This window comes from Camelus bactrianus, chromosome 5, assembly GCF_048773025.1.
Source record: "Camelus bactrianus isolate YW-2024 breed Bactrian camel chromosome 5, ASM4877302v1, whole genome shotgun sequence".
Taxonomy (NCBI): Eukaryota; Metazoa; Chordata; class Mammalia; order Artiodactyla; family Camelidae; genus Camelus; species Camelus bactrianus.
The window spans coordinates 18,167,405-18,195,013 of NC_133543.1; the positions used below are offsets into that span (position 1 = coordinate 18,167,405).

At 36.1% G+C, this 27,609-nt stretch overlaps 1 protein-coding gene and 1 non-coding gene across 9 annotated transcripts in view; one reads left to right on the top strand and one right to left on the bottom strand.

The window, feature by feature from the left end:
- The window catches only part of C5H2orf76 (chromosome 5 C2orf76 homolog), a 68,215-nt gene extending 41,137 nt beyond the window's left edge, over positions 1-27,078 (top strand). For 5 of the 8 annotated variants that reach the window (XM_045516288.2, XM_074363519.1, XM_074363523.1 and 2 more), the window contains 5 exons: positions 3,050-3,100; positions 6,676-6,713; positions 12,586-12,667; positions 20,493-20,624; positions 25,759-27,078. In XM_045516288.2, coding sequence (XP_045372244.1) covers positions 3,050-3,100; positions 6,676-6,713; positions 12,586-12,667; positions 20,493-20,569 — 248 coding nt within the window. In that variant the 3' untranslated portion in view covers positions 20,570-20,624; positions 25,759-27,078. Of the gene's footprint in view, positions 1-3,049; positions 3,101-6,675; positions 6,714-12,585; positions 12,668-20,492; positions 24,235-25,758 lie in introns of those variants that run through there. The other 3 variants (XM_074363522.1, XM_074363520.1, XM_010954653.3) reach the window with 3 other exon arrangements.
- LOC123616754 (U6 spliceosomal RNA) lies at positions 7,587-7,695 on the bottom strand. Its single transcript, XR_006724757.1, has one exon. It is a non-coding gene; the product is annotated as a U6 spliceosomal RNA (small nuclear RNA).
- Positions 27,079-27,609: the final 531 nt, after the last annotated feature.

Here is a 27,609-nt window from a genome sequence, read left to right on the forward strand (position 1 = left end):
AGGAATTTATGAATTAGTAGGGAAGAGAGACCAACATAAGAAAACAGACAGAACTACAGTTGTAAAAAATGTTATGAAGGGAAAGCTGTGAGAGGAGAACCCTCTTTTAGCAGGGCTGTCAGAGGAGGCCTCTTTGTGGAGGTGACATGAGCTGAGACCTAAGGAAAGAAGGAGAAAGGGGCTCCTGTTGGTCTCTGTCATCGTCTCTCCTCCCAGAAGTCTTGACTGAACATAAGACAGTGATTTGGTTTCTTCGACTGTAGACATCTCTGAACGAGAACAGTTTCATGGAGCCATCTGTTCTGTACCTCACCCCTTTCTTCAGGGGGTTTCATTGTCTAGTTCAGGAAATACAGTGGCAATAAATTAAATGGTTTAACTCTCCTTTCTGATGTTTAATCAAGATTTCTTTGGCCTATAATTCGAAAGGGAGTGAGAAACAAACAGGATAAAGTGAAGGTTTGTGCTCTGGTAAGCCCAAGGCAGAGGTTTCAGGTGGGGGTCAAGCAGGCGAAGCTGGACTCCAGACAGGTTGCCTTTGGCCAACAGGTTTTATTTTATTTTGTTTTATGTTATTTTATTTTCTATTTTGAGGTCTAGTTTTTTTTTTTAATTGAAGTATAGTCAGTTCACAATGTTGTGTCAATTTCTGGTGTACAGAGTAATGCTTCAGTCATGCATACACATACATATATTCATTTTCATGTTTTTATTACAGTTTACTACAAGACATTGCATATATTTCCCTATGCTATACAGAAGAAACTTGTATTATCTATTTTATATATAGCAGTTAGTATCTGCAGATCCTAAACTCCAAATTTGTCCCTTCCCACCTCCTTCCCCCCGTAACTGTAAGTTTATTTTCTGTGTCTGTGAGTCTGTTTCTGTTTTGTAAATAAGTTAATTTGTGTCTTTTTTTTTTTTTTTTAAGATTTCACATATGAGTGATATCATATGGTATTTTTCTTACTCTTTCTGGCTCACTTCGCTTAGAATGACAGTCTCCAAGTTCACCCATGTTGCTGCAAATTGGCCTACCGTATTTTTTTTTTTCTGGTCCAATTCATACCACTTTTTTTTTTAAACTTTATTATTGATTTATAACAGTTTTACAATGTTATGTCAAATTCCAATGTAGAGCACAATTTTTTCAGTTATACATGAACGTATATATATTCATTGTCATGTTTTTTTTCTCTGTGAGCTACCATAAGATCTTGTGTATACTTCCCTGTGCCATACAGTATAATTTTGTTTATCTATTCTACAATTTTGAAATCCCAGTCTGTCCCTTCCCACCCCCTGCCCCCTTGGCAACCACAAGTTTGTATTCTATATCTATGAGTCTGTTTCTGTTTTGTATTTTTGTTTTGTTTGTTTGTATGTACAGTATTTTAAAAGTCTGAAAAATTCACCTAAAACCCCCTGACTTTTAGCATTTCTGTTAAATCTTTAGGCCACCAATTATAAGGGATTGGCTGCAGCCCCTTCTAATGAGCTGTTTGCTCATACCTCATGGTCCCCTCCTGTTTGCCCAGCCTCACTCACTCCTGTTATCTGGTTGGCGTCCTGTGAATTTGTCTGAGAATCGTCTCAGCAGGTTTTTGTTTTGTGTTTAAACATGCCTGCCATCAGCCTGCTGTGAGTCTGATCTACTGATGCAGGCAGGGCTGGGTGGTTCTAAAGTACGGCAGGTGAGACCAGAGCCCTGGCTGTGAACACACCTCTGTTACAGGATTCACAGGAGTGTGCACGCTCAGGAGTGGGGACTTGTCTGGGTAACTTCTTACCCTGTGCCTGGGATACCTGGTAGTTGATAGTTTAAATGCTTGTATCAAAAATGAATAAATTATATTTTAATTTCGGTGTGTATTTGATCTCTAAAAGGCAAATGTACTTACATAGTTTTTCCTAATTCAGATATGTGGGTTTTTAAAGCTTTCTTTAGTAGATAACACATTCATCTTAAGATGAATGTGTTTTAAGATCAAAGTGTAAAAAGGAATACCATGAAAAGTCTCCTTCCTACTTCTGTTCTCTATCTGACCAGTGCATCACACCCCTTCCCATGGAAATGCAGGCAAATGCAAACATATATTCTTTTTTTATTTTTAATTTTTAATATATTTTAAAATTGTATTTATTTTTTATTTGCTTTTGTTGTTTTTTTTTTTCTTGTTTTGGGGGGAGGTAATTAGGTTTATTTATTTACTTACTTATTTTAATGGAGGTATGGGAGATTGAACCCAGGACCTCATGCATGGTAAGTACGGGCTCTACCCAGCTATACCCTCTCCCCCCAACAAACATATGTTCTTATTTTTCACCCTTTTTACTCAAAAAATGGCTTAACAAAAAATGATGTTGTTCTTTATGTCTTCTTTACTCTTGATGTAGATCTTATATTAGTCAAGAGCTTCCTCCACCTCCCTTTTTGGTTGTCTTCCAGTTGAAAAGTATGTTTAATTGTTTGGGTATATTATAATTTATTTGGCAAATATCCCCATTGAAGGACATTTGGATTTTTCCAGGTATTTGCTGTTGCAAACAATGCTATAGTTAGTACCTTTGTATGTATGTCATTTCATACATACACACACGAGAGTGTGCAAAGTATATCTTGATAAATTCTCCACGTGGAATTGCTATGTCAAAGGGAATATGCATATGTAATTTTGATATGTATATATTAATCACCCTCTTTAGGGGTTGTAATTTAATTAATTATTAATCAAAACTAATAGTAGCATTTGGAACACTGTTTTAAAAAGAATTTTACTATTTGTTTCTTTCACCGAATTAGTTATATGCTAGGTTATCTGAATTTTGGTAAGAATAGTAAGATTTTCTAGATCATTGGTTTCCTCTACTGGCTAAAAACCCTTAAGAGGTTCTCAGAGTCATATGCTAACTGAATATCAGCTATATAATAATATCTCACACATGTATACTATATATTTCAAGTGTATGTAGATGCTATTATATAATAAAATGCCAGTTCACTGTCTTTGAATACTTTATAATAAAAATAATCTTCCTCTTACAGATATCCCTTTAAGGACCAGCCTGCCACCACCATTCAGAAATTACAAATATGGTAACTAGTTTTTCTTATTTTTTTAAAACATATATTAATATAATTTTACATTAATTTTATTTTGATATGAATTTAAATTTGGTTTTCAAAAATGAGTTTACTATCTGTAAATAAAAACCGATGTGGAAGTTTATTTAGAAATAGGAATTCTACTGTATCGTTAAATTGTAATCTTGTAGGGAAGCAGCCTGTTGCTGGGGATTAGCATGTTTGGCAAACTATCTCTGAAAAAATTTCTTTGTCAGGTAATCAGAAAAGGAGAAATGATTAAAGACTAGGAATTAAAAGGAGAGATTTAACATTTTAAATGGCTATATCTTGAGCATGTAATAAAGCAATTTTATATGTTGCAATTATTGATTTCAAAATGTATTAATAATAAGGCAGGAAGCTGGGTTTCATTATTCATTATAAAGATGGTACAGTTATTAGCTTCCCGCGTGGTGACACTCATCAAGCTTTGAATGTGAGGCTTTGCTTGAGAATTATGATGCACCTAATAAATATTTCTGTTAATTGACGCAGACATTTTAAAGCATAAATTTTTTATTACCTTAGATCTTTTTTTTGGAGTGGCTTTTCATTCTGCTGCCATTTGGAAGAGCAACTTATGACCTAAAATACTTTGAAATCACAGCCTTCACCGTGTGTCTGCATTTTAATATCCAGAGACTAATTCTGAGGTCATAAGGGGGAGTCAAGCAGAAGTTAAAGGCACTGAGTGGAAAGGACTTTGATTTATTGGACTTAAAGAATTTACATACTAAATACTGAATGCGAAAAAGGAATAAAAAGTGTGATTAAGTAAATAGGAAACTTCTCAATTCTGGCTTTCATGGCCTTCGAAGTATCCTGCCGTAAAATATAGCCTTAACTTGAGTCAGCCTACAGGTGCCTCTTCAGATTAGCACAGCTTCATACGGTCCCCCTATTGCGTGGTGCGTGTGTATTCACACTTGTGTTCCGTGTAAGTTATTTTGAAAGGTAACTTTTAGGTCATGAAATCATCAGACTGCCTGACTGCTAATCGTCATGGTGGTAGGTAATGTGCCCTTACAGTACTCCGCCTCCTTGACACCCTTTTGTCCTAGCATTTCTGTCCTGTTCAGAGGAACTGGCAGGGAAAAACGAATACGTTTTCTTCTGTGAAGAAATTAGAGAACCACCGTGGTTCTAATAGATTTCAAGTGACTCTGTCTGCATCTGGCTCTTTAACAACCTGCTGCTTTGTGTTTGACAAGAAACGCTGAAGTGTTAACTGTCTCACTGCCGTTGTGCCGCAGTATCACTGCACACTCTGTGGGACTGGAACACTTGGGGTGTTGGGTAGGGATAAGGGCACCAAGTCAGATTTCATTTTTGTTATTTGCCATCTCTATGCCCTTGGACAAAGGTCCAGCTCTCTCTGCTAGACCACCAGGAGTCTGAGATTTCTCAGAGCCTTGTCCCCTATGTAATCGGCATCTACATCTATTGTTGATTTTCCCTGACCGGACAGTGTCACAAAGCACAGGGGATGTTGTCTTATTTTTAAATCCTTATTGCCCTGGCATTGTGCATGTGTGCAGTGATGTTGGTTGCTGTGCAGTGTGGGGCAGCTAATCCTGTTTGTGTTATAAGGCTGGGTGAGATTAGATTTAACAGTGCATGTGTGAGCACATTAAATACTCCACAAACAGAAGATCTCATTTTTATTTTTGTGAGATTGCTTTCCTCAAGGAATTTGCATTACCTACGGAAGTGGTTTCTCCTAATAATAAAGATTGTTTTTTTAAGGAGTGAAAAACAAGTGAAAGAGATGATTTAACAAAGAAAGTGACATTAAGACAACACCATTTGCTAGCTTGTCACTTCTGCTTCCTTACCCTCTTCCTAAGTCTTACCAGTTTCTTTGGGAGAGAAAAATCTGGTGAAAATTTCTGTTCAAAGCATTTCTTTTTCTGCTAAAAAAAAATGTGGTCTCCTTATTGTGAGATTACAGATCCTATTAGAGCAAAGTTATTTCTAATTTAAAGACTTATTATCAGGGGGAGGGTATAGCTCAAGTGGTAGAGCACATGCTTAGCATGCATAAGGCCCTGGGTTGAATCCCCAACATCTTTAAAAATAAAGAAATAAATAAACCTAATTACTCCCCCCCAAAAAAGACTTACTATCAAAATATATTGAACATGATTAACATTTAGTTAAGGTCAAACTACAGTTTTGCAGGTTGATTGTTTTGACTTTAAGTAAGGTCCTTTTGTTTAAAAAAAAAAACTTCTATTGGCTTCTCTAACTTGTCTCTAGTAACAAAGTGATATCTATTTATAGCGAGAAAAAGAGTGTAATAGGTAAATCAGTATAACAGATAATTCAGGAGTCACATTGATTTGTTTTCTTGTGTACATTGTAAGCTTATTTTTAGCAATTGTGGCATATTTACACTGTAAATGTGTACATTTTCACTTAGGTTAGGTTTATTTTTATTTCTTGACAATACATAGCTTTCTAGAATTAGGCTAACGTTGTATTAAAAAACTGCAATAGGTAATTGAAAGTCGATTATTTTAAATAATGGGTGATTCATAGTGCTGGTTCTTAAGGTATAGGAACCCCATTCTTCTGTGCTATTAGAATGTAGTTAAGTCAAGGTCTGTTTTTTTTTTTTTTTCAAATAGATCCTTTCATTTCACTGTTGAAATTCCTTGTTGAATCAAAGAGCATGATTGATAGAAATGACTTTAAGGTTAGGAGTTTATTCAGGTATAATAATACATGTAATCATAATGCATTAAACGGTTAAATAAAACTGAGTGGAGAATTGGAAACTTTTTGAATTTAAACCTGTTGAATGCTATGTCTGTTGTATAATTAAGAGCTGATTATTGCAGAGTTCGAAATACCTCATGTAGAGAAATTACTTATTGGAAAAGCACAGTGTAGCCTGACTTCAGGATAAACAGATTAAGGAGTGAAGGCGGATTGAATAAAGCAGATTAGATGGTGTGAGCCTGTGCAGTGTTTGAAAACCAAGAGTCAGATCTTGTTATTCTTTGGGTATTAGCAGCTTTGCTCAGATTACCAGTGATTTTTGATAGTGTTTGAATTCTGAGATTGGTAACAATTTGTTGGTATGATCACTTGACCTCCTGTCACTGAATGTATTCTGAGAGATTAAATGTAGATTTTTTGGAACTGATTTTGTTAATGTTTGTCTTAATTTAAGGCAAACTTTTTTTTTTTTTTTTTGCATTATTTGTTATTTCTGGCATTTAGTGACTCCAACAAACAGGACAGAGTAATGTGATTCACTTGTCTTCTTTCTAAGGGAAGATGTGCTGATTTGACTTCAGGTTATAGTACAAATACAGTTGTGTCTGTCAAAGACCAAGGCTTTAAGATATCTTTATACAGTGATCTTTAGTTCTAATGGTATTTTACTGTCTACTAGATTTTTAAGTGAACCTGATCATAAGCCAAGGACTTAAATTTCTCAGTTTTATAGCTGCCACCCTCCCCCATCTCACTTTAATAATATGAAGTGAAGTTTTAGAATAATTTTAGTAAAAGTACAACTTGTTTTTTTCTTTCAGATAAACTAAAGATTGTTCATCAAGCACATAAATCAAAGGTACGTTTTATAGGTACAGTACTCAGCACGTAGCAAGTAATCAGTTTTGGTTGACTTAGTGAGTCAGTGAATGAACACATGCACTTCTAAAATATTTTCTGTTGTAATAGCATTTTTTCTTTTGTAGGTACCCTTTCTGCAGCCTTACTTTTCCATTACAGGGGGAAAAAAAACTTCTCAGTCATTTTCCTGTTAATAGTAGATTCTTTAAAAAAACTTTATTTTTAAAAAAGCATACATGTTAATATAGCAAGCAAATGTTTAACATAAAATAAGCTTAAAACTTGGTAAAATAAATGCAGGTTACATATGAAGGAAGTCACATAATATCTGGCAATCCAGTTTCTTTGATTTTCTTAATTCTGTACCAGAAGAAGAGAACCGAAAGCAGATAAAAATTATCTGTCTTTTTCTGATTTGACTGTATGTGTAGAAGGCCCAAGGCTGTGGCCCTTGGGAACAGACCTACTAGTTTCACACAGGACATAGCCTGCCACCCTCATGTCAGGTTGCCAGCCCCAAGGAGGACTGTTTAGTGATACCTTTATAGTATGTTTGCATTTCTGTTTTCTTACTTTTTTAGAGCAATGTTTGTAGCCACAAAGGTCTGCTTCTCCTACAGACAGGTCAGAGTGATCTTTTTTCTTGACTCTCAGTGACTTTGTATAGATTTTTTTTTTTTTGAAGTATAGTCAGTTACAATGTGTCAATTTCTGGTGTCCAGCACAATGTCCCAGTCATGCATATACATCCATATATTCATTTTCATATTCTTTTTCAATAGAAGTTATTACAGGATATTGAATATAGTTCCATATGCTCGACAGAGGAAATTTTTAAATCTATTTTTATATATAGTGGCTAACATTTGCAAAAAATATGGAAAGCTTCACAAATTTGCATGTCATCCTTTCACAGGGGCCATGCTAGTCTCCTCTCTGTACCATTCCGATTTTAGTCTATGTGCTGCCAAAGTGAGCACTAGACTTCTCATTAAAGCAGTAGTCTTACTCTGTCATACAGACTACCCAAGGATAGGGGACTGTGTCCCATCTCCAATGCCTGGCACAGTGCCTCATTCACAGAAGCATTTCCATAACAATTTTTGAATGAAGTATTTATTTATGAACTTTATTTTTTTATACCAAAGATCATGTATACACATTTGACAATATCCATTGTCAAATGCTTTTAAAATTTCGTGTTTGTGTCTGGAGCTGTGGTGTGCAATCTGTACTTTGTATGGATGCTAGAATTGTATCTGGCCACAGACTCCATCCATTTTCTCTTCTCCAGGCCAGGAGTATTTACAACCTTGTCCCTAAAATGTGGAGAGCAGGAAGCTTGGTCTTACTGTGGAAGGGGGAAAATATTTCATAAAATATTTAAAATGTATAAAGTAAAGTGAAACAATATACTCCTTGAAAACATGGTCATTCTCCAAGGTTGCATTTTTACATCAATGAGCTTGTTTGTATGCTCATGTTTCCTAGAAGTAATAATAAGAAAATTATTCCTTTATTCTAATGAAGACCTAGTTCATAATATTCAAGTAATCAATATTATGACTTTTTTTTTTAAAATCAAGAAATTTTCCTCCTATATTTGAAAATATCTTAGAATTGTTTCTAACATTTAAGACATATATTCCATCTTGGCACGTTAGAGTTGTAAAATTAGGGCCTATTTTTCAGTTGAATAATGTATTTACTTTAAGAGGGATTCCCAAAACAAAGTAAGTCACTTAAAATGTTTCTGGAATCTGGCTTTATAAACGTTCATCTAAACCGTAACAGTTCTGGTTCTCTATACCCCAGGGATTGATGATTCAAGTTTCCTCTTTAATTTTTATAAGGAAAGGGTCAATATATTTTTACAGATAGAATTTTAAAACTTAAAAATTTCACTCTCATGTTCTCATTTGTGCCTTTTCCAATCACCAGACAATTTTCTCATTTCTCTGTGTGCATTCATTTCCTCATCCACAGGGCCTGTAAGCATCACTGGCCCAACCTGTCAGTTTTCCAACCTGGCTGTAATGTTAGACTTCCAGTAACTCCTGAATCTTAATGAACTTGTTCACAAAAGGCATCTGCCCCATTTTCCCAATTTTCTAGGTTGAGAGACTTTCTTAATTACAATTACCAGGTATTCATCAAAGTTTCTTGCCATCACCACAATAAAAAGGCTGCCTGGATAGCTTCCCACCAGTGCGTCCTGTTTGGGCTAGATGAGCTCAGTGTTCGTTGAATGAATGAATCAATAGTACTGTGCAAATAATTACCACAATATGATTTATTTTTATCAAGAATATGTATTTGTGTGTGTGTTTATCATGGATTGTAAGCAGTAGGCTACTTGCAAAGTAAGAATAATTCCTATCAAAAAGATTTGAAATAAACCCCCTAATTTCTATCTTATACTTTGTGAGTTTGGAAACCAGATAGCTATACTTGTTAATAGTTTATGAAAGAGGGGAAGGGTATAGCTTAGTGGAAGGGTGGCAGAGTGCGTGCCTAGCATGCATGGCATCCTGGGTTCAATCTCTAGTACTTCCATTAAATAATAAATAAACCTAATTACTCCTCCCCACCAAACAAAACAACAACACAAAATTTTATGAAAGGAAGAAGTCATACCCTGGAATAAACTTTATAAGAAATATGCAGAATCTTTAAGAAGAAAATTTTAAAATGGCAGTGAGGGTATTCAGTTGTCCAGACTCGTTGAACTGAACTCTTCTTAAGATCTGTACATTTTCTTAAAGTGAAATTCTACCTCAATTTTAACAAAAAGGTAAAACGTGCAAAGGAGGAGATACAAGATGAGTGTATTAAGTGGAAATACTTAGGGTATTTGGATGGGAAGATGCAACAGCATGACGATGTCAGTTCTCTCTTAGTTAATTAACAAATTGAATCCCACTCCAATAAAATTTTAATAACAGTTTTGTGTATATATGTATGTACATGCATATATATACAAGCTGAATAAGCTGATTATAAAACTAACATACAAAAAATAAGTAATGAATTGTCTGGAAAAAAGAGAAATGACAGTGACTAACACTGGCATATATTGACATATTATAAAACTATAGTAATTAGAACAATGGGGTACTGTCACAAACTGTTAGTTCAGTGGCATAGAGTTTAACGTCCAAAAATAGACCCAGTTGTAGATGGGAATTTAGTAAATACTGCATTTCAAATTTATGGAGAAAATACAGAGAACTCAATAAATGTTATTGGAACTGGGTAGACATTTAGAAAACAGTTAAGTTGAATCCATATCCTTTTCTTTATAACAAAATAAATACCCATTGGGTTAATGACTTAAATGTGAAAATGAAACCCGTAGGTGAGGATAGAGATGAAATAGATTAACATGAGTAGATAAGTGGTTCAAGCCTGTGATGGGTACATGGAGCATTGTACTATTCTGTATACATTGCATATTTAAAATTCTCATGTGATTAAAAGTTTAAAAGATGAAATTAATAAAAATATTAGAAATAAACATGGGATTTAAAAAGTAATCTTAGAGTAAATGTCTAAGTATGACAGAAAACCTAGAAGCCGTAAAAGATTGATACGTGGCCTTTTACTTTATTCATTTACTTATTCAACAGACATTCAGCACCTTCTTTAAAAAAAAATAACAGTTAGCAAAATGAGGTAAGAAATGAAAACTGGGAGAAAATTTTCTACCTTACATTACAGAAAAGGCCTAATTTTCTTAGAGTGTAATGATATTCTACAATTCCATTTAAAAATTATCCTACAAGTCTATTAAAGAAAGAAAATATTCACAACTTGGCTCAATATAAAATAAATACAAATTAAGACTGCACTTAATCTACATCTGCTAGATTGGCAGAGATCAAAAGGTTTTGATAAGACTGAGTTGGTGAGGGTGTGGGAAACGGACCCTCAGCGATGGGTGGCATTGGTATAAGTGGGTACCACTCCTTTGGAGAGTAAGTTGGCAATATCTGTCAAAGTAAAAATTGCACTTACTATGTCTAGGAATTTATCTTACAGATAAAACTTGACATATGCAAAACGATATATGTACAGGGATAGTTGTTGCAGGATTGTTTATGGTAGCAAGAGATACGGAAACAACCTAAATGTTCATCAGTGTGTTGAGGGGAAGGAGAGTATCTCTTTAATGGGGTATGCTGCAGCCTTGATAAATTATGAGGCAGCTCTTACACTGATTTTGAATGATTTTAAGTATATTTTTTAAGAGAAAAAAGTAAGGTGTTAGAACACAGCCTATACTGTGCCATTATCTGTGTGCAAAAGTTTACACGCACATCTCCACATGCACACATGTGGAGACAATTTCTGGAAAGATACACAGGAGTTAGTACAAATTCTCTGGGGAAGAACTAGGTAGCTGGTGGATGGGGTTGGGAGGAGACTTATTTCTTACTCTGTCCATATGTACTTGGAGAATTTCGTATTGCAAGTATTACTTATTCTTAAATGATTTTTTTTAATTGAAGTACAGTCAGTTACAATGTGTCAATTTCTGGCGTACAGCACAATGTCCCAGTCATGCATATACATACAGATTTTTTTTTTTAGTAAAGTTTTTTTTTTCCCCCTTTTAATCCATGTGCTTTGGAGTGTCCAGCCCCTGTGCTCTCTAGTGAGCGCGTTGTGAAACTTGAAGCATGGCTTCTGGGGCTGCTCTGTGGCTGCTAAGAGGCCATTCTGTTGTGCCTCCCTCGCAGGCATGTTTTAGAAAGAGAATCTGTTGCTAAACAGCTGCATTCTGGTTGACAGGTGGTACTGTGTGCCCAACTAGTGCTCACTTCTTGGTGCTGTTTAGGGGCAGATTTCAACCCCAAATTTTCTCCTGTATTTATTAATTAATTTATTTATTTATTGCTTTTTAAAAATCTTAACCATTCTTTATTATTTTTTTGATTTCTCCTGTGTTTATGATGTTTAACTAGATTTGTGAAGAACATTGGAGAGCAAACTTGTCCATCCCCCCACCCCACCCTGCATCACACAGAGAGATGTTACAGTTAACATGACACAGGACCAAGTGTCAGGCGAAGTCTTAAGCTAAGTGGACTTTCAGCTGTTGACGCAAACTTTCTTCTCCCAGAAGTCAGGCTGACCAGAGCTTGACCCTCAGCTCTGGCTGACTAGCCACGTGCTCTGGGCCTGTAGCCTAATCTCTCGGAGTCCTCCTGGATTATTGTGAGGATAAGAGGAAATGATGATGATGACAGACTGGTGACAGCTAACATAGCGCTTCCTGTGTGACTGACAATGCATTCAGGGTTTTATGTGCTTCACTCATTTCATCCTTGGGTTTCTTTTTTCCTCTTTAGTTTTTTTTGGGAGTGGGTAGTAACTATGTTTATTTATTTCTTTACTTTTAATAGAGGTACTGGGGATTGAACCCAGGACCTTGTGCATGCTGAGCATGTGCTCTAACCACTGAGCTGTACCCTCACCCCCGTCATTTCATCCTTAACCACAGGGTAGTAAGAAGATGCATTCACCCTCCCCCCCTTTTTTTAACAGATGAGGAGACTGAGTCTAAGAGAGGTTATGTAATTTGCTGCGAATGCACAGCTGGATATTGGTGGAACCTGAATTTTAACCCATCTCCGCTCCAGAGCTCCGTGCTCTAGCACTGCCCCCCACCCTGTGCTTTCCACCGTGTGTGCACTCAGTAGGTGCTCACTGTGTATCTGTTCACTTCTCTCCCTACGGTGATGGGAGCCCACTGTGAGTGAGATTATTGCTGTGACCCAGAGTCACAATCCAGTGTCTTTGAGGACACTTACCAAATATGAAACACATAGAAGTACTGATAAAGTGCAGATTTTCTTTCTCTCTAGACGAATGAACTTGTGTTGAGTTTGGAAGACGATGACAGACTCCTGCTAAGGGAAGACAGCACCCTGAAAGCCGCTGGAATCGGTGAGAAAGAGCACGTGTGCCGCGGAGAGCTGGAGGGGGCGCTGGCTTTCCCAGGCTGTGTGGCGATGCCTGACTGATGACATTAGGATAACTTCCTGCAAAGTAAATGCTACCCTTGGCGCTCTTTACACAACCTGATAATTATTCAGAGGAGGAGGACGAGAATGATGTACATTCCGATCATTTGACTGAGGGCAGTAGATACCTGCTCTCCAAACGTTCGGAATGCAAATCGTTCTTTCCAGAAGGTATGCTCAGAATTCTGCTGAGGGTTATTTTAAGTGATTGACAGGTTGTTACTCACTTAATAACCTCCCTACTCTTATCAGCATCATTTGAACTGATAGTATGAGAGAAATGGACCTGGTAGAACTAATGTAGAATAATGAAGTGAGGGGTTGTTTGTATAACATGCAGCGTGGTTTCTGATAGTCATCGAATCACTCTGGGCCGACCAAGTCATGGAATCCCAAATAGGAGCCTAGTGTGGGCAGTTGAAAAATTGCCTGATTTAGCCTTTCAACCTGGAATATGCATGTAGTTTTATTTTAAAGAAATGCTGTGTGACATATTTTGTGACCATTAGATGTCACTCTAATTCTACTTAAATGTACACTTACGGATTTGTGGCAGTTGGATGAAGATTTTGAGAGAGGTATGGGCAGCTGAAGGCATATGTCTCTGACATACCTTGGTGGTCAGTGACTCTAATGAAACAGCACAAATCACACTTACTTTATAATTTTTTATATGCACTGGTTGAAGAGCACACTAAGGTTCGTAAGGTCCATGGTTTTTTTTTTTCAGATGTTTTATTGAGTTATTTTAATCACATATCAGGAATTCATTTTTAAATGGCACATATTGTGGCTAAAGTAAGTTCTCTTTTAATATCTTCCAATTTAAATAGGATTTTACATTTCACGATATATGTAAGTCAGATCATTATATTATACACCTTAAACTTGTACATTGCTGTATGTCAACTACATCTCAATAAAACTGGAGGGAAAATTGCAAAAAAAAAAGGATTTTAAATAACATTACATAGTTTTCTGTGTCTGTAAGTCTGTATTATTGGCTAGATTTAATGTCTTTCTGTATTATGAATACATAAGATTGATTACTCTTATTTGAAAAAAACAATTTTTAATTTGGCATTTACTTCTTCAGTTGGTATTATATATAGTAGGTGACACTTAACAACTGCTTGTTGTTAAGCATAAAATTATTCTGAGTATAATAGGCTGGTATTGATGTGGGAATTGACAGCTCCACAGAAAAGACTGAAAAATCAAAAAAACAACTAAAAATTTTTTTACAGTATGATAAAATTTTGACATCTCAAATAAGTGGGGAAAGGAGTGGATTGGCCAGAAAATTATGCCGGACCCATTGCCGAAACATTTGGGAAACTAAAATTTAAATTCTTATCTCAGTCTTTATTCCAAAATAAAATTCATATGGAGTACATGTTATAATGTAAAAAAAAAGTTTAAGTACAATGCAGTAGTTTCATAATCTTGGAAATGAGAAGAGCTTTCTAACCGTGACCTTGAAGGCAGAAACCATAAAGCAGGGAGAAAGGATAGTCTTGATCACATAAAGAGAGTTAAAGGGGAGGCAGTAAACTATGAAAAAATATTTGCAGTATATGTGACAAATAAAAAGTTACTAGCCTGACTTGATAAAGAGCTCTTATAATTAGAATTAAAAAGATAAATAAATTCTACTGGTAGAAGAAATAGCTAACATGAAAAATAGTTCAGCCTTATTAGTAAGAGAGAAATGCCCATGAAAATAGATACTATTTGTGTAGTCTGCTACTCTGGTGGTTAAGAATTAGAGGCTGGCGTCAGAATGCTTGGGTTCATAACTTGACTCTGCCGCTGACCGGTGACCTCGGACAAGCAGTCATTACGAGATCAGCAGTCATGGAGAACAGTAGTATTATCCAAGGGAGGGCTAGGAAACGGATATTCTCTCGCACTACTGTTGGGACGGTGTATTACCTCTAATTTTCTGCAGGTCGATTTGACCACTAAGACTTTCTCAAACTTCTTAAATCTCTGTCCTATCTGTTACCAAGCCAACCGGAGTATGCTTCCGCCACTCTGTAGGTCCCCTGAGGTTGGGATATGCCTTCAGGGGGATAGTGGGGTTCTCTCTCATCTTCCCTGTTTGGGAGTCATTAATTTAAAGCTTTATTTATTGAATGGAAGTAGACTATTGTGTGATACCATTATTATTTAAAAATGTATATATTTATATGTCTATATATGTATCTGGAGAAAAGATCATATGCCAAATTATAGAAATGGTTTCTCTGGGTGGTAATTGATTTTTTTTTTCCTTTCTTCTATTATCTAATTGTTCTTGTAATTTAAACTTTTTTCTACAAGTTACATGTATTGTAAATTAAGGACCCAATTTTAAGGAATAAGCTACTGAATTTTTGGAGAAAATTGTTTTGAATGAAGGCTCTGCATTTTGCTTGCTCTGTGACCTTCTGGAAGCCATTTTTAGCCTCTCTGAACTTCTATTTTGATTTCTGTAAAACAAAACGGAAACAATTAAACCTGTTCCAGAGGGTTGTCTTAGGGTTGAGTAAAAGAATGCATATGAAAGCATCTGGAGCAATGCATGTCAAGGCTCTCAAAAATGCTTAGTTTATTTGGAAACCATTTTGGAGAAGGCAGTTGGCAAATGTTTTGAATTTTTTAAAACATCAAGGTGTCGGTTTCATTGTCATTAATTTCAGACTGATGTAACGAACAACCTATGAAAGTGGAGAATCAAGTCTCGTTCTGTCATTCTTGTTTTAAGGTCGTAAGTCTTGGATCAGAATCCGATCCTTTTCATGGGCTCCCCGCAAGTTTTGAGAGAGCCCTCCTGCCCTGGCAAGCCCGCAGCCCTGGTCAAGGGGGACTTCAGTCCCTGTTGGGGGGCTGATCTCTCCTGCACGTTCCCCTTTGTTGCTGAGGGCAGTTGCCACACCCTGGAGAACAAGCCACAGTTATTATATATGGGGAAGGAGGTGATGGTCCCTGGAGAGCAAAAAAAATCCTAAGTGGGAGCAGAGTTGTAAAAGTGATACTTGAGGTGCGTGATTTTTCTAGGGAATTTTCCCTCCCTTGGTGCTGTGCTCGTTAGGTTCTTAAGAGATTTAAGAGAAAAATTCGAAGTCATCCCTCTCTCGCTTTTTACCACTTGATCTTGCTGTAGAGCTGTCACTCTGCTATCACAGCCAGTTGCCATGGGAATAATGCCATTGTAACAAATGTATCATTATGACTTTTCTGTAAAAATCATGAAAGGGGAAAGAAGGACTGTGAGGGGAGAAATTAGGCGAACAGACTTGTTTGAAGATTTCTTTTCTCACCGAGAAATTCTCTGGCCTTTTTATCTGCATTGCAGATCTCAATTGTATATTCTATGCCTGACGTCAGGGGAAGTTTTTGCTTGGGGACTTAGTTCTAAAATACACAAGTAAAAAGATTTACTTTGTGGAAGGAAGAAGAAGGCTTTCTCTAGAATTGTTATTTATAATTTGAAGATTTTTATCTTGTTCTTAACAATTGTAGTTTTATGGACTGATTCCCCTAAGTAATACATTTGCATGTTAAATAATTTGGGGGTAATATTTTCTCTCTTTCACTTTGCCACATTCTGCTGCTGTTCTCTTTTGAATCTTCTCTGGTTTAGGAAAGAAACTGGGGCAGAGTAACTCTTCTAAAGCCAGTTGTGTTTTATAGGAAATATTTTAAAACAAGACACAGTGGGCCCAACCATAAGTGCTTATCTGCGGGAAGAGTTCGCATCAAGCCAGATCCTGTAATAATTCCCAAACTCTGGTGGTTTGTTTTCATTTTGTGTGTCACTGCTGTCATCCCCACAACCAGAACCTGGTCTCTGTGTCCTGCAGCTCCTGGGGATCTTGGATGGACAGGTCATATTGTAGGATTCCTTGGCTGCCACTTTTTAAAAAATCAGGACCATGTTTGAGTTGTGTTTCCTGAAGGTTAGGTCCCTTTCCCTTTCTTTTTTGGGTAGTAACATCCCAGGGAATACCTGCTCTCCTCCTTTGACAGTGAGTTAAAGTGGCTGTTAACATTAACATCGTAGCAGCGATTGTCTGGTACCTGCTAACCCAGGTGGTCGTCCCAGGATCCCAGACGGGGGAGTCAGGTTGCACCTCCCAGACATGATTCTTCCCTTTTTACACACCTTCACTGTGGAAATCCACTCTGTGGAAATCACAGTGTCCGGTCTATCAAAGGTCAGATTTATTTGACTGTTTGTTTTCCTCAAGCTATAGTTTGAAATCATCACTGCCAGCTTGAAAACAGATGCTCAAGCCAATGTGAGCTAAAAGGCACAGTGGTTGGGAACTGTTTGTTGGACTGTTGACCTCCTTGGGTGAAAAGTTAGAAATATAACTCAGCTGTGGGCATGGTTTTGAACGATTTGTAGATTAGGATTTTGTGACACTTGCAGGGATGGGATATAGTCCACGAGAGAGGATGAAACCTAGTTGCTTTGGTCTCAAATTGCTACAGAAACCGCATCTTGCCTTTTTTTTTTTCCAAAAACCTGCAATTAGCACATTACAGCCTACCCTGTGACAGCCTGCCCTGATCATTAATTATCTGTACTGTAGTCAGTACACACATTTCAGGCTCTTTCCTCAGACGACAGTTGCTGTGCTCACACCACTTGGGTGCCGACTAGTACAGGGCTAGGGATTTAGAAACTATACAGTCAATCCTTGTTGATAGGTGAGCTTATCGAAGTAAATTGGTTGAAGAGTTTAAGTACATTGCACTTCATTTTTTTTTGAGATTTTACATTTAAAATCTGGTTTTAAAAAAATATGTTTCAATTTGAAGTCATTACTATAATTTTCCTGTTCAGGGTTTATGTGTGTCATAGTGGAAACATTATAAAATTCTTAATTATTCATTTCATGTCCAACATCGGAATGTCCTGGCTTGTGTTCATTTCATTAAACTTGAAAGTCAGTATTAAAATGATCCACAAATGGGTTTGGAGGGGTCTTCCCTGATTTCATTTGATAGACAAAGGGATGAGCTGGCAGTGTATTTATTGGATTTGAGATTGCACGTTCATTTCAGATTCACATACCAGGGCACTATGCACCTCAGTGCACTGCTGCCTGCAGCACATTTAATTTAAAATCAGGTGCCCTAGGGGACCCACATACGGTAGACATCCTGGGGGTTCTTCCGGAGCCATTTTACATAGAATTTGGGAAGCAGGCATTTAAGGGCTAATGGTAGAAAGGATGATTATGTAGAGGTCTTGAAAATCTTTCGTAATTTGTTTTCATTTTAATTGGCAAGTAAATTTGCAGCCGAAGTACGCAAAATCATTCTCTCAAACATTTTCAACAGAGTTTTATAGCTTTTCAAAAACATTATATTCTGTTTCTGTGTGAGGATCACATTGCTAAACTTTAAAAGCCATTTTTTGTCTTACTTTTAAATGTTCTGAGCAACTAACTCTTCATTTGTGTGTTGTTCTCCAGTTCGTTAAGGGTGAAAAATGTTATCCACCTGGAGCATGTGAGTTTAACCCACTGATCAGTTTAGGTTTCCAGAAAAAAATTTATTCACCTGAAAATAAAATCTTTACTTTAGATGATCTCATTTTGAGCCTGTATTATAGGTATCATGTAAATAATGGATTGATCCATAAGTTCATTAGACCCAAGAGAGCTTAACATGTCAAAACAAAAATGCTCGGTCAATTCTTCCTTTACATCTGCTTATTCTAAACCTATTATTGCTGTACGGAAGAGCTGTACGATGTGTTAGTTTCTCAAAAAGGGTGCAGATAAATGTCAGCTGCAGTAAGTGAACGTTGTAATTACAGTTAGTGCGCATTGAGCGGAGTCTGTGTGGGCAAAGCGCTATGTAAAGTTCTGTATGTAAATAGCACATCGTGGATGAAACCTTGCATTGTGATTATTAAGAACAGGGTGCTTTTGCTCATTCTCCATTAGGAGGAGGATATTAGAATCACTTGCAAATGATGTAGGTCTACCTCTGGGGTTGTTTCCCTTCAAAAAAGGAAGCCCCAGGAGCTTTTATATAAAGGACAGATCTCAAAATGTCTTCTCTTTGAATATTGAATTTTTTGAAGCCCCCTTTTCAACATTTTACTGATTCAAAGTGTTTTTACTGATTCCAAGTATAGAGCCTCTTAGCCGTTCTTTTAAATGCTATTTACTTTCTTTCATTTTTGTTTTTTTTTTTAATTCTTAGTAGTCAATTTTCAATGTTAGTTTCAGGTGTACAGCCAAGCAATTCAGTTATACATATACATACATACATATTTTTTTCAGATTCTTTTCCATTATAAATGGTATTTTCTTGTAAAAATTAACTGTACATTAACTCACTATTTGTCCAGGGTGCCTTTGTTTACACTTGCTCTCATTGATTCCCGGTTTTTTTTGGCTGTGTCTCACGCCCCACACCCAGACTCACTGTGATAAGAGTTTGTAATCTGATTTTCATCAAGATTAATCTTCATTTAATCTTGAAGCTGTTCAAGGACTGGAATGAGATTCTGAGACTATGGGTGATTTATTTTCTGCTTTCCACATTTCTGTATTTTCTGTAATAAGCACGGGTAATTTAGTATTGAGAAATTAGTAATTTCATATTCTTAAAACCAGCAAAAACTTTTTTTAATGAAATGTCACGCTAAGTTTTTTAATTTCATTCTTCTGTGATAAATTCTAATGATGAGATATGAGAGTTGTAAACTAGGAGACTGGTAGTAATCTTTGGCATCCTTCCTTATTATCCTATTTATTTGGCTAGAAGAGTTTTACTTGTCTGTTTTTAAAGGATATGTTAATTGAGCAATCAGTATTCATTACAAATAATCTTGTCTGTTTTCTTGTCAAGAGTCTGAAGGCCCTTTTGCTCTTTCTGTAAAAGCTAAGCAGACTGTATTAACTTCTGGTTTAATTTAAAAAACGAATGTGAAACTTGTTGGCGCAACACCTTAAAGAATTGCATGTTTAATAATTGGAAGGCTTTCCATCAGATTTGTCTCCAGTCTGAATTAATAATGTTGCTGACTTATTGTTTTAGAAGACAGAGTCCTTGACCTGCTAGGTTGAAAGAATTGTGACTGCTCTGAACCTTTGTGGGTCCTTTAGCTGTGCTACATCCCCTGTGAATAATTAGAGGTATTTGAAGGTATCACGGTGGAAGCCAATTTGTGTCTTTCACTTTGCATATTGTTGAAGCCTCATGAATTAATCATAAGCAGGCAAAAAATTAACTTCTTCAGACACATATTTTGATGGGTCATGAGGGAGAATGTAAAGTGATCTGTAAAATATTCTACTGATCCTCTAAGTATTAAATTATTATACCTACAGGCTAATTTCAGAGGAAAAAAAGAGAGTTTTTCTTCCTCCTTCAGTAACTGAATAGCAAACTGGAAAAAAAATAAAGGTTTATCATTTCTGGGACTGTTAAGAGGACTGTAATGAGCAATTTTACGATTTCCGGAAAACCAGACTCTTGTGTTAATTCTTGTTTTTAATTTTGGAGTTCTTCCTCTTTTTACTTTTAAATGGGTTGAATTCTAGACTCTTATAACTACAACTTGTACTTCTTGTTGATTTTTGTGAAATGTGAAACCAAATAAATAACTGATCTTTCTGCCGTTAGGCATCTAAAGCACTGAATCAAAGTCATATGGATTACCATACTTGTTTAAAATCTAGTTTTACATTAAAATTTCTTTTCCATTTTCTATATTTCTTTTTTTTTTTTCCCAGCCAGTGAAACTGAAATTGCATTCTTCTGTGAAGAAGACTATAAGAACTACAGAGCTAATCCCATCTCATCCTGGTGAAAACCTCACAGGGGCTTCCTTTTTGCATACTTGTATTAAGCTCTTTATTCCACTGGTGAGTTTTTGAAATTGACAAATAAACTTAAAAAAACAAAAACAAACTAATCCTAGGCTCTGCCACTTGAAGTAAAATCTGTGGTGTTTTCTCTCTTCTGCAGGTCTCATTTTTTCATTCTTGTTGTAAAAGAATATATTTATGGGAAACACATTTGATTTTTTTTTTTTGACTGAAAGAAATCGTTATTCAGAAATTAGCATGGAGTGTTGGTTCTTTAGTCAATTTGTTTTTCTGAAATTAGGGGTCATTTTGGTGACCTGAATGTTGTATTCTTTAAAGAGTATAAGACTAAGGTCATTCTTTTTATTTTGTTTTCTCCGTGGTTTCTAATTAGAGCCCGTGTTACTATCTTAGGCTAGCAGGGATTTTAAGAGTCTCTCGTGACCATGAATGTCATCTTGTCACTCACCATGATATACACCACCACACAGGAGATTGAACTGGGTGTATTTTAGGGAGGTTTTCTGATATAAGAGGGTTACTTCTTTCTTTTCATATTTCAGCCTACACAAATAACATCGCCAAAATGTGTTTTTCTGAGCTATGTTTCCTGACTTCAGGAACAACCTAATAGAATCAAACTCATTTATTTGGAGAGAGAAGGTGGCAGGATGTTTGCACTTCTGGAAGAAAACTGTTCATTGAGAACAAGTCTAAGTAATGGACAATACATGCTTTCAAAATAATGTAATACTTTAATGGCTGACTGCCAGCACCTGAAGGGTAGTGGATTCAGGAGGGCCTCTCAGCCAGCATGCATCTAATGAGAACTCTGAGAGAGGTTAGTTGGCTCTAGAACTACTCCATGAACCTTTAAAATTGTAGGGCAAATTGGTTTCATTGTGGTAGAGACTAACTTAAGAAAGCCTATTCTTAAAAAAAAAATCAACCTTGAAAGTCTGGTTAACATAACCAGAAGATATGTTGCTTTGTTGAAAGATTGAATACAGCCTTGTTTACAATGACTTTTATTTATTTTATTCATTGTTTCTTTCCTTAAAGTGCTGAATGAACAGATAACGTAGGCTCCTCGGGAGTTCATAAAGAATAATAAGACAGAGTTTTTCCTTCAATGAGTGGGGAAAGATATAAAAGCAAGTAATTTTGATGTAATAGCAGTGCAAACTGCTATGGAAGCATTGACAACGGGGTAGTTAATTCTGTGTGGATTTGTTTTTATTTTAAAAGAAGTACCAGTTGAGCTTTGTTTTAAAATATTGAATAGGAATTTTTGCGTAGTAGGAATAAGGGAAAGGGATTTAGGAAGAAGGAACAGCATGTGTAAAGGCAAAGCACAGTGAAAGAGCTTAGGGTTTTCACAGAAAGCACATCTTTCAAGGTGCTGGAGTGTAAAGTACTTGGAGTAGAAGGTTGGTCGAGGTCAGCCTCTTAAATCATTGCCAAGGAGTTGGAACTTTATATAGTAGGTAGGTGGGAGCCAGTGGAAAGATCTAAACAGGTAACATTATTAGATTTCTATTTTAGAAAGTAAGCTTTGGCTTACAGTGTCCAGATGGCAGAAAGAATAGAGGACAGTTGTCATAGACCAGGTGAAGCCTAGAAGGGACGGGGGAGGACAGGAGACCTTGTTGAGATAGTGCTAACATTTGGTCAGGCATTCAGTGGCAGGCATTGTGTTAGGTACTTTACATGTGTTATCTCATTTAATTTTTATCACAACTCTTTAGTCTTGATAGTGTCATATTTATTTATAGATGAGGAAATGGGGGCCCAGAGAGATAAAGTAACTTAGCCAAGGCAATGCAGTAATGTGCATTGGGATTGGAACCAGGTCTGTTTAAATTCCTGACCTTGCCCATTCCATCCTGTGGCCTCCCCAGGAGAGATATGAGGTAGAACGACTGGTAGAACCTTTGGGACTTGGGGAGTGGCTGGTGTGGAAAGTAGAGGAGGAGGAGGGATGGACACTTCAGTGGTTCTTGCTGGAGTGAGTGACTGCATTGATGACAGCATCAACCCCAGTAGAGAATTTAGTAAATACAGTATCAGGTTAAGAAAAAGCATATTCCATTTGAGTATTTTGCAAACATTCAATTTATGCATGGTTTTCTTATTTAAGAAAAATTAAGCATACCTTTACCTGTATGTTTTCTGTTTAACAAATAATGCCAAAATATGTACATAGGCATAATGCTTTGTTTTGGTGTGTATTTATTTTCCTTATTAGAAAGTTACATATAGGACTATTTCACTCAAACACAGATTAAAAAAATAAAAAAAATAAAATATGACTAAAAAGAGCTTTTACAAGGAGTGAAGAAAGATTGGTTCAAAACATAGAAAACTTACCAGTGTACATAATTCACAAAGTATGTAAAGAAGAAAGAAATTATGCTATCTGAATAGATGCCAGAAAAGCATTTGATGATGTGCAATCCCTTGCATGAATAAAAACTAAGAATAGAACAGAATGCCCTTAATCTGATGAAGGTTAACCACAGAAAACCTACTAATGGAGAAGTGTTTAAGCAAACCTACGAGATGAAAAGGACAAGGAGGACCACTATTATATTCAGAATTGTCCTGCCAGTCTTATTGTAGCCAATGCAATAAGAAAAGAAAAATAATGAGAACCACAGACATTGGAAAGGAGGAGACAAAACATTCATTTGCGGACAGTATGACTGTAAGAGAATCAACTGACAAGTTAGGAGTCCTAATAAGAGACTTCAACAGTGCTTGATAATAAACTTGAAATGTGCACAAAAGCTATAAAAATGTTACTAGAGGATATAAAAGACCTAAATAAAGAGAGAGATACTACATGTTCATAGAAGGAAGCTTTGGTGTGGTAAAGGTATAGAGCTATACCTAATCTGTAATTTAGTGCAACCTCAGTCCAAATCCCAAAGAACTTATATTGGAATTTGGCAATCTGATTTTAAGATTCATTTGGAAAAGTAAATGTGTAAGAATAACCAAGATCAATTTGGAGAAACAAAAAGAAAGCGGGATTGCCTACCAGATGTCAAAATATATTTTAAACCTGTAGTAATTAAAACAGCTAGGTTGTGATACAGAAATAGGCCAACAAAATCAGTGGAGTAGATTAGAGTAGAAACTGACTGATGTATATGGAAACGTAGAATATAATAAAGGTAGTGTTTGTAATCAGTGGGGAAAAGAAGGATATTTAGCACCTGGCTAGGCATTAAAAATATAATTAAGAACACTACTTCCTACCATTCACTAAAATTTCAGTTGGAGTAAATAAGCATGCAAAACAAGATGATAAACTTATTAGAAAAAAAGGATTGTTCTTATGACCTTGGAGTAGAGATGGCCTTCTTAAAACACAACATACAGATAGCATAATTTGCTGAATTTGATGTATGTATATAAAAAACTAAATTCCCCCCCAGAAAAAATTATAAGCAGAGGTTGAAAGACAAGTGAAGACTGGGAAAAATTACTTACACTTAGAAAGTAGACAGAGGATTAGTTTCCAAAATATGTAAAGAACTCTTATTATAAGTCAATAAGAAAAGGATGAACCTGAAACAGAAAAATGGGCATATATTGTAAAAAACAAATTTGTAAAAAAACAAAAACAAAAACAAAACAAAACATATACGGCTTAGAAAAATGTGAAAAAGATGCACATCCTGTTATTCAAGGTAATTAAAATAGCAGTATCATTTTCATTCATCAAGTTGGCAAAAAGAAAACGGTTTGGTAACAAGTATTGGCAGTGATGTGTGCCCGCACTGCCGATGGGAGTATAAATTCATGTACAGTCAAACTCAGCAAGCAGTTTGGTGTGGTATGTATTAAAATAGCAAATGTGTGTTTTCTATTGGCCCAGCAGCTCCAATTCCTAAAATTTGTCCCAAAGAAATCCTCTCAGGCCTACAGAAGGAGGCATTTATAAGGGAATTCATTGCAGTCTCATTTATAGTAAAAGAAAAAAAAATGCTGTGAACAACCTAAGTGCTGTCAGTAGGAAAGTAGCTAAATAATGTTTGGTTTATCTATATTCTGGGTTACTACTTAATCTAAAACAATGAGAGACATTCATGTGTCTGATATGGGACAGTCTGAGTCATCTTGATGGATGAAATTGCAGAGGGACTCAAACTGATGTCATTTGTTTAAGAAGCACAAAATGATTATATATGTATATAATGTGTATATCTATGTAGGTATATGAATACACACATTGTGTACACATACATACATATACACAAAAGAACACACACCGAATTGATAACATCAGTTACCTCTGGGGAGGGGACTAGAACTGGGAGGCAAAGGTGGTGAATGGCTGTATCTGTAATGTTGACTTTACAAGGAGAATGTATTTGTCTTAATTAGTAAAACCTGATGCATGTGTAGAACTTGAAAGAAGCAGGAAAAAAAAAACCATGAGGTAATTGCCATTAACATTTTGGCATATTCCATCTGGGTTATTTTTCCCATGTATTTTTTTTAATGTTTCTCATCTTTTTGGTGTGTTTTAAGTTAGATGAGTAGTATCTGCTCATTAAAGACAACCAACTCTAAGGTTAAAAAGTAAAATTCCCCTTCAGCAGTCACCTCTTTGCATGGCTTGGTTTATGCTTTAAGAGTTTTTTTTCCTGTACATATAATTTAAATGTGCATTTTATTTTATTTTTAAGCAACTTTATTGTGGTGTAATTTCTGTACAGCAAACTACACATATTTCAGGTGTACAATTTGATGAATTTTCAAAGTTGTATATATACCTATGGAACCACTACCACAGTCAAGATAGCTAACATTTTCATCACTCCCCAAAAGGTGCAGATTTTGAACTCCCAGTTTATCCCTTCCAACCCTCTTCCCCCCTGGTAACCATAAGTTTGTTCTCTATGTAAGTCTGTTTCTGTTTTGTAAATAAGTTCATTTGTGTCTTTTTTTTTTTTTAAGATTTCACATATGAGCAATATCATACAGTATTTTTCTTTCTCTTTCTGGCTTACTTCACTTAGAATGACAATCTCTAGGTCCATCCATGTTGCTGCAAATGGCATTTTATTCTTTTTATGGCTGAGTAGTATTCCATTGTATAAATATACCACAGCTTCTTTATCCAGTCATCTGTCCATGGACATTTAGGTTGTTTCTGTGTCTTGTCTATTGTAAATAGTGCTGCTATGAACATTGGGATGCAGGTGTCTTTACTTTGCCCAGGAGTGGGATTGCTGGATCATATGGTAAGTTTATTTTTAGTTTTTTAAGGAACCTCCATACTGTCCTTCATAGTGGCTGCACCAATTTGCATTCCCACCAACAGTGTGGGAGGGTTCTTTTTTCTCCACAGCCTCTCCAGCATTTATCATTTGTGGACTTTTTAATGATGGCCATTTTGACTGGTGTGAGGTGATACCTCACTCTAGTTTTGATTTGCATTTCTCTAATAGTAAGTGATATTGAGTATCTTTTCATATGCCTGTTGGCCATCTGGATGTCTTCTTTGGAGAAATGTCTATTTAGATCTTCTGCCCATTTTTTGATTGGGTTGCTTGCTTGTTTGTTTGTTTGATACTAAGCTGTGTGAGTTGTTTATATATTTGAGAAATTAGTCCTTTGTCCATTAATCATTTGCAAATATTTTCTCCCATTCTGTAGGTTGTCTTTTTGTTTTGTTGATAGTATTCTTAGCTGTGCAGAAAACTTTTAAGTTTAATTAGGTCCCATTTGCTTATTTTTGGTTTTATTTCCATTGTTTTAGGTGCTGGTTCAGAAAAATATTGCTGTGATTTATGTCTAGGAGTGTTCTGCCTATGTTTTCCTGTAGGAGTTTTACAGTATCAGGTCTTACATTTAGGTCTTTAATCCATTTTGACTTACTTTTGTATATGGTGTTAAAGAACGTTCTAATTTCATTCTTTTACAGGTAGCTGTCCAGTTTTCCCAGGACCACATATTGAAGAGACTCTTTTCTCCATTGTATATTCTTGCCTCCTTGGTCATAAATTAATTCACCATAAATGTGTGGGTTTATTTCTGGGCTTTCTATCCTGTCCCATTGAGCTATGTGTCTGTTTTTGTGCCAGTACCATACTGTTTTGCATACTGTAGCTTTATAGTATAGTCTGAAGTCAGGGGACATGATTCTCCCAATTTTGTTCTCATTTTTTAAGACTGTTTTGGCTATTTGGGGTCTTTTGTTTTTCCATACAAATTTTAACATTTTTTTTTCTCTGTAAAAAATGTCATTGGTAATTTGATAGGGATTGCACTGAATCTGTATATTGCCTTGGGTAGTATGGCCATTTTAACAGTATTGATTCTTCCAATCCGAGAACACAGTATACCTTTCCATCTGTTTATGTCATCTTCAGTTTCTTTCATCAGTGTCTGATAGTTTTGGGAGTACAGGTCCTTTGCTTCCTTGGGTAGCTTTATTCCTAGGTATTTTATTCTTTTTGATGTGATGGTAATAAATGTGCATTTTAAAGCATTATCATTTGATGTATGTATTTAATTTTTTTAAACTCCTTTTTTATTTATTAAACATATTTTTATTTATTTAAAAGTTTTTAGTGGGGGGAGGTAATTACATTTTGTTTGTTTGTTTATTTTAATGGAGGTACTGGGGATTGAACCCAGGACCTCATGCATGCTAAGTGCATGCTCTACCCCTGAGCTGTACCCTCTCCCCTCATTTGATATATTTTAAAACGTCATTCTCTTAAATATGGTGGAGAAGTCTCATTTTCTTTTTGAATCATCGTTGTGTGCCAGACACTGCATGTGTTTTCTATATGAAGTCCTCGAGTTGGAGAGTGCTACAGGTAGCCCCGACTGTGAAACGGAGAAGATGGTGCCCACGTCACAGAGTCTTGGGGATCACGTGAGAAACAGGGGACTAAGCAGGCAGGGCCTGGTGCGAGGTGAGTGCTCATCCAGTGTCTAATGATACTCATTGTGAGCAGCGCAGTAGCATCAACTTCATCTTGGAGCCAAACACCCTGACCCTCTCTGCTATTAAGCC